Source organism: Vombatus ursinus, unplaced genomic scaffold, assembly GCF_900497805.2.
Source record: "Vombatus ursinus unplaced genomic scaffold, bare-nosed wombat genome assembly UNPS02015255.1, whole genome shotgun sequence".
In the NCBI taxonomy this organism is placed as follows: Eukaryota; Metazoa; Chordata; class Mammalia; order Diprotodontia; family Vombatidae; genus Vombatus; species Vombatus ursinus.
The window spans coordinates 25,096,640-25,104,351 of NW_020955033.1; the positions used below are offsets into that span (position 1 = coordinate 25,096,640).

The window sequence follows — 7,712 nt, forward strand, 5'->3', positions numbered from 1 at the left end:
ACAATTAGGTACAATATTGGGCACTTCTCATTTATCAAAGTGGTCCCAATTTCAGAGTATAAATGGTAGCTACCTAACAAACAAGTTCCCTAACAGCATGAAGTGTCAAAAGCACAAAGAGAATCACAAATTTTCAAATCCAAAGACTTCAAGTAGTCTTCCCAAAAATCAGATGAACTTCTGCTGAGCGTTGAACTCCACTTGTAGGCCTCAAAGGAAAACCAGGAAGGAACACATTGTACAGAAAAGCAAACAAACAAACAATACCCTTTTATTTTTAAAGCTCTGGTGAAAGAATAAGCTTCCAAATGACATCCCACTTTTTTTTTAAAAATTGTAAACTAACCTACCTCTGGGTTAGTCACACTATACAGACCGCATCCTAACTCTTAAAAGATGCCTAAACATTTCATGGAGTATTTACAAATGTATCAGTTAGGTAGTAAAGTTTCATTGCAATCTTTCTAACTTTCTAGCACATATTCCACAGTAAAATAATGGGGCTATATTTGCATTTTTTGTATAAAACTTATTAACAAATGGAGAAAGGCAATTTTCCTGAGAGAAGATTTGTTCTTGAAATATGTTTTGTCTAACAAATAGGAAATATAGAGATGGGATGTTCTTGGTAAAAAAAAAAAAAAAAAAAAGAAAGAAGAAAAAATGCACAAAGATGTCTAGTTAACTTTTTTAAATTATTTAAAGTACCATTAAGTTAAAATGTTTACATTCATTATAAAAAATGTTGTTAAATCTTATGCAATGATTTAACACTGATTGCTGCAACGCAAATTGCACTTCTTAAAAAATTATTGTATACATGGAAGAAAAATATCTTGTTTGCTACCCTGTTTACAAATTCTGACTGACTTCACATCAGCCATACAGAAGATGAACTTTCAAAAACCTCAGTCACAGTGTATGTTACAAAGTTATAACGCAGTCTTAAAACTGAGGAATATTTTTAATGAAAGACATCAGGAACCAGCTCGACCTTGGGAGACTTGTGCCAAACAGCCCCATTTTGCTTTCTTCCATGAGTGTTCACATAGGAGCTCTGATGTGAAAAGTTAGGAAGAAAGTCTGTGGTCATGAAGAAGCTGTTGGTCAGTTTCAAGGACATCAGAATTCTAGCTCAAACTGTGTGTTATTTGGGGCAATCAATGCTCAGAACTCTTTTTGTCTTCTTAAATCTCTCCCGGCATCCTTTAGAATGACAGCCCCAGATAAGTCCCTTTATCCAGCATGTGGAAGCAAGGACGAGGAAGTCACATCAGCATGCATCCTGCATCCCAGAGGCAGGCAGGCAGGCTGGGCTGGCTGACTGGCTGGCTGTGTTGAAGACGCATGAAGCAGGCCTAACAATAGAGGAGGAAGGACGATATTCTCTTTGGTTGTATTATCTTTACCCTGGAAGAAATCCATCTTCTCTCATTTCTCTTGCATAGATGAGGAGTTGGACGGTAAGGCAGAAAGCCTCTTTGGAAAAACACCTCTATCACAATAAAGGCACAAAAAATGACACATCAGAGGAAAGTTCTGCCAGCATCTTCACTGCTGTATAGACTGCTTGAAAAAAAACATTACAGAAACTGTGGGCGTCTAAAGGTCGAGGCGCCCTCTCTCCCATCCCCCATCCATGGAGGTCTCCCAACTTCCTTTTTCCACTGAATCAAGCAAGTGCTAAAGCACACCATGAATCCTGTCTCACAGACGCTGTAACTTCAGCCGTGGAGGTCAGGCTGACTCCTGAGTACAGCCCATCTTGACCTGAATACTTGAGAGCGGTGCTTTCAGGGCTAGTGTTCTCTCCTGGACCAGACATCACTGAGGATCCCGCCTAGTGAGAAGGGGGGAGGGGGAGGGAGAGGAGAAAGCAAAACAGAGAAAGAAAGAAAAAAAAGAGAGAGTGACAAATTTACTATTTATTTAGCACAATTTCATTAGCTGCACAGATCATAACTATATGGAGGACTGAAAGAAGGGCCTATGGCCTTAAACAGAACGAGAGCACAGGAACCAAGAAAAGGATGCAGCTGCTCTACCTGAAACAGGCAGCCCAAGGTACTGGTGCAGCACTAACCCAATGCTGGCAATTTAAGCTTTTAGAAACATTATCCTGTTATCCTTATTACTCATGGCAGTAGCCTCCCAGGAAGATAAACAACTGCACTAGGCTAGGGTACAAAAAGGAAACTGGAATAATCCTTTTTATAAAAAGTACCAAGCAGGAAGGACCTCCTGGTCCAGAGAATAAAGCTTATGGGGTTGGTACAAAAGCCTTAATGACTGCACGCCCAAACTAGCCATTCCGAAAGGGATATAAACAGCAAAAGTGTTGCATACACATAGACACACACACAAACATAACAAACACATAAAAAACTATGATAGATCTATATAACCCATGAGGATTGGTATTTCCATCAAAGCCTGAATAAAAAACACCTGATTCAATACTACTTGACAAATGAGATTTCTGAGCAGAAGAAAATTAATCCAAAGCCATCCTAAATTTAATCTCTCTCATACCTAAAATCTGTCCTAGAAAACTGGCCAACAGTTGATCCTCATTTCTTTATAAAGAATTTCTACACCCTATCTCTATCATAGCACGGCCATCATTTCTTTCAGTCAAAGTTCATTTTCCCTTCTTAATTTATTCATACTGCACAAAAGGGAGAAGTCAAACAGATGTCTTCCTATGATAAAGTGGAACCAATCATATGCAATTAATAAAATTCATACATATTTTCAGGGGCATAAAAAGAGAGAGTTTCTATGACAAAACTCAAAACGTATTCAGCTGCAAACTTTGAGGGACCAGGATTCAAATATTGCTTCTGAAGTGTTCCTCTTATGTGACCTTGCACTCCCTTACTTAACTTCCCTAGGCCTATTTCTTCTTCTGCAAATTGAGGGTGTTGGACTAGATTGCCTCGGAGGTCCCTTCCAACTGAGATCTGCACTCTCTTCTCTTATTTGTTTATCTAGTTACTTTTCCCCCCAGGAACTAAAAGAATTTTGCAAATACTGACTCTAATCCAAGGATGAAAGGAATTAATGGCTCACATCTTGAAGGTGTGTCAACTTCTTCAGGCTAATTTAGCACCTACTTTTTCTAGAATACTTTATATTTTCCAAAACTTTTTTCCCATGTGGTTATATCATTGTAGAGTCTTAAAAAAGAATCATGTGAAAATGCTAATGATGATAGAAGAAATGATTTTATGTGCAAGATAATTTGGAAATGCATAAAACTAAATTAATGTCATCTGACTGGTAGTAAATTTTGTTTCATCTTTTAAATATGTAATATTGTGTAGTTATTATTGTGTTTCTAAGTTTTCTTGTATTGTGAATTTGAGAAAAACATTGAATAAGAAATGTTGTTAAAAGGATAATGCAATTGTGTCATTGGAAAATTTGACTTCTTTTAATTTAATCTGGAAAAAAAAATAGTGAGGTGGGATAAGGCAGGTGCTCACCACTCCTTGGGCAGCTGAAGAGACTAAGATACAGTCGTGTCCATCAAGGACTTGGAGAACAGACTATCACATTCTTTGCTCTACTTTGAGCAAGCCTGGTAGCTGGGACCAGGCTCCTGTATTTGTGGCATTAAGTAAAGATAACCTGAACAATAGCTCTGGGTCACTATAAAATAAAGGGGTTGATGAAAGACTTAAAATATTCTTATCATTACACTAACCAACAATTCCAAAGGATTCATGATGAAACATGCTACCTGCTGCCTAAAATAGAAAGGACAGAATCAAAGTGCAGATTGAGACATATATTTTAGAAGGAAGTCGAGGTCAATGTGACAGTTTGTTTTGCTCGATTATATGTAGTTGTCACAATAGTTTTACTTCCCATCTTTTTTCAAGGTGGGGGAGGAGAAGAAAAGGGAGCGAAGATGGATTTTCACTAATTAAAAAAATAAAACTTTGAAACATTTTGAAATAAAATTAAGGGGGTGGGCTAGGTAAAAATCAAAGGGCCCTTCTAAGTCTTATTATTCTATTAAAAGAAAAAGTATCACTCTCAAAGGTGCAGAGGAAGTAGCCTTCATTTCCTTTGGTAGAGTCAGGTTTACTTGTTTGTTTGTTTTTTAATGTCAGCAATCTGACATAGACTGTGACAAGCACAGTCCAGGACCCCAAGTTTTCTGATTAGGCAACATCAACATTCAGCTTCTCATTTTGTTGTTCAGTCATTTCAGTAGCATCTGACTTTTTGTGACCCTATTTGGGGTTTTCTTGGCAAAGATACTGAAGTGGTTTGCCATTTCCTTCTTCAGCTCATTTTACAGATGAGGAAACTGAGGTAAGCAGATTAAGTGACTTGCCCAGGTTCACAAAGGTAGGAAGTATCTGAGGATGGATTTGAACTCAAGAAAATGAATCTTCCTGACTCCAGGCCCAGCACTCTACCCACTGAGCCACCTCACTGCCGTCTCAGTTCCTCAAGAAGTAGGCAAAAAGATGATAGGATTTAAAACATGAAGGGACCTTCAAAATTCTATACATCAATCAATAAGCATGTATTAAACATCTAATATGTGCCAGATATTGGGCCAGGCTCTACATCGTCTAGTCTATAACACCTTCCAATTTTAGAGATGAAGAAACTGAGGCCCAAAGAACTTAAATGACTTGCCCAAGGTCATACAGTTAATAAGATGTAGAATTGGGACAAGAACCTCTGACACAAAACCAGTGGACTTCTCACTCCACCATCTTTGCCTCTCTGTCTCTTACGTAACATTTCCTTCTTAGCTAGAAACCAAGGTCTATGACAACATATAAAAATCCGACCAGCAACAAAGTGTCACCTACTTCTTAAAAGATATAGACTTGAGTATTTTAATCGAATGATGTTAAAAAAAAAACAACAACAACAACAACAACAATTTATATGATCCTATTAGTGAGGTATCTAAAATTTTAAATGGATACTTTTCATAAATACAAAGTATCAGAAATGATTCTAAGAACTTTATCCAACACTTACTAGCTGTACGAACTCTGGGAGACTCTATTAACCTTACTTAGCTTCAGTATACTCACAGAGATGATAAGAGCACTTATCTCACAGAGGTGTTGTGAGTTTCATATAAGATAATATCTATTAAGCCCTTTGCAAGCCTCTAAGCACTATTTGAACACTAAGTATTGACATTCCCATTCTATTACATTGTATAATATATTCCTTAAATATAGATATGATCCTAGTTATGGATAATTCACTATCACCTCCTCTCCCAAACAAATCAAGGATCGATATTTATTCCACAAAAGGATTCTTCACTTTAAAATGTATCCACCAATAGTATTAATTAAACGAGAAAGCTCCTCAAAAGTATTTCAAATCATTCTAATTATAAAAATTAAATATATGGGAAACTTTTTATGAATGCACCTATAAGTAAAGGTACAAATGATCCATTTAACCAGAATTTTTTTTCCCCTGAGATTGGGAGTTTTCAGGCTCATTAAAAACCTCACAAACCACTAGCATTCCCTTTTATTTTCAGGAAGTGCTACATTAAGCAAAGGGATGGTCACAATCACCTTCATCAACAACTAGTCCTATCTATATTAGTCCCAATCTAGACCATGTATTTTTTTCCCTAACCTGGCTTCTATAAAGTCAATAGTTGCCTCTGTTCAACTATAATCAGTGTTCTTTCTCAGTGGATGCACACAGAGGATTGTCTTTTCAAAGATCTCTCATTTACAGCTGATGACCTGTCTTCTGACTAATCCACTACTTTGTGCCATACTTCAGCCACAAGATACTATGCTAGAACATCAGGGATCAGGTTGCTTAGGATTCAATTGTGAGGACAGTCATATACCATTAAAAAATAATAAAATTTTAACAGGGTAAGTGCCAAATGTGTGACAGAAATAATGAGTGGTCTGAACAACAGGGCTTGGGATGGTTGGGAAAGATTTTCACAGACCAAGTAGATCTTGACCTAGGCACAGAAGGACAGGTGGAATGAAAGTAAGATGAAAGAAAGGTAGAAGGTATTCTGGAGACAGAAAGTGGAGAAGGGAAAGTGGGGGAGAGAGAAGGTAAGGAGGGGAGGGGAAAGGTAATAATACGCAATATAAGCAGCCTCCTCCAAGTGTGGTTAGTAATGGGAAGCAATTAATAGATCAACTTTATCAGAATGGAAAGTTTGTGTAGGGAAATCATAGGAGATGAAGTCAGGAGAGGTAGGCTATGGTCAGGGTTGTGAGAGAACTCATAAGCCATGCTAAAGAGCTTTAAAAGCTGTCCAAATTCTATCACTCTCTAAAGAAGAATCAGCACTATCACCGAGCTTAGAAAGTAGAAATGGGAATCAGTCCAAGGTGAAATGATGTGACAACCGTTTTTCTAATTGCTCTTTGGGAGGGGAAAAGAGGGAAGGGTGTCACTTAGAACAACAAACAGCCCAAGAGATGGGGAAAAGGTATGGAAAGAAGGCAGGAGGGCACAAAGACAAAGCAGCTTCTTTTCGATTTTGCATAAGACCCTAAAGATGTACAAGGGGACTCCTAAAATGTTCTCAGTGCCACCTGGCTGCTGATCCTGGTATTCCCCTGAAGCACACAACTGTTCTGTACCACAGTGCTCACAGAGAGTAAAGCATGTATACATGAATCAGTGCACCCTTGAATCCACTTAGATAGGGAGTCTAGAATTAGCAAATGCCAGGGCACTCAACTCCTCTCTTTTACAAATCCGGCCTTTTCACTTTCATATGATATTGCTGCCTTTGTTCTTCTTCCCCTCACTTCCACATCCTGGGTTCCCTCCTTTTCCTTGGAGGCTAAACTACAACACCGTGGACTTCCTCCAGGAAACCTTTCTTGAGCCGATAGTGATAGCCGTTAGTGCTTTCCTCTCAAAACGAACTTGTATTTGTTTAATATATACCTATTCTACATATATAGGCAGATATTTTTTCCCTCCTGAGAATGGATAAAGCAAGGAGCACGGTGTCTGACAGACACTAGGTTCTTAATATATATTTATTTAAGTCTTTCCCTTCAATGGCATCAAGAAGTTTCCCAAAGGAGAGCACAGAATTTGTGGCCTTGGACTACATTTAATTCATTAATTTCTCCAAATCCAGCATATCTCTTCAAATGGACAGAATTTGACATTACATATTTCTCATCCTAAAAGAAGTGAACAACTTGTTAGTAGTAACAAAATTGTTCAGGTTTTCAACGCACCTCAGGAACACAGAAAGTGTTCAGAATGTCAAACTAGCTTCAATCCATCGGTCAGGCCTTCCCTTCCTGTGGGTAGGTCAATGTCCTCCTATATTAGCACAGCCCTGTAACCTGTTTGTTACTTAGCCAGAAAGGGGAACTCATTATTTCCCTGATCAAAGTGCAGTCAGGGTATGAGGGTGGGGCAGAAATCTGCTCTGTGTTTCCATTCACGGCTTATCTGCCCCCACCCTCCCACAGAACACCAAAAATGGAGACATTTCCTGTTGAAAGACTGCATTATCAGCACCAGACCTAGCCTGGGCTTAGCTTCTACAGCCAGGCAGGTTAGGTAATAGATAGACAGGATAGCTGGACTGGAAAACTCTTCTCTTAAAGGAAAGAAGACTTCAGGGAAATCCTGGGTTTCTCCCACAGGAAGACATACCAAACACACACACACACACACACACACACACACACACACACACACACACA

At 38.5% G+C, this 7,712-nt stretch overlaps 1 protein-coding gene across 5 annotated transcripts in view; it reads right to left on the minus strand.

Annotated features, from left to right (window-relative positions):
- Positions 1–236: 236 nt before the first annotated feature.
- LOC114031681 (transcription factor GATA-6-like) overlaps positions 237–7,712 on the minus strand; it is a 44,244-nt gene continuing 36,768 nt past the window's right edge. For all 5 annotated transcript variants that reach the window (XM_027846832.1, XM_027846833.1, XM_027846831.1 and 2 more), the window contains one exon: positions 237–1,840. In XM_027846832.1, coding sequence (XP_027702633.1) covers positions 1,673–1,840 — 168 coding nt within the window. In that variant the 3' untranslated portion in view covers positions 237–1,672. The remainder of the gene's footprint in view (positions 1,841–7,712) is intronic.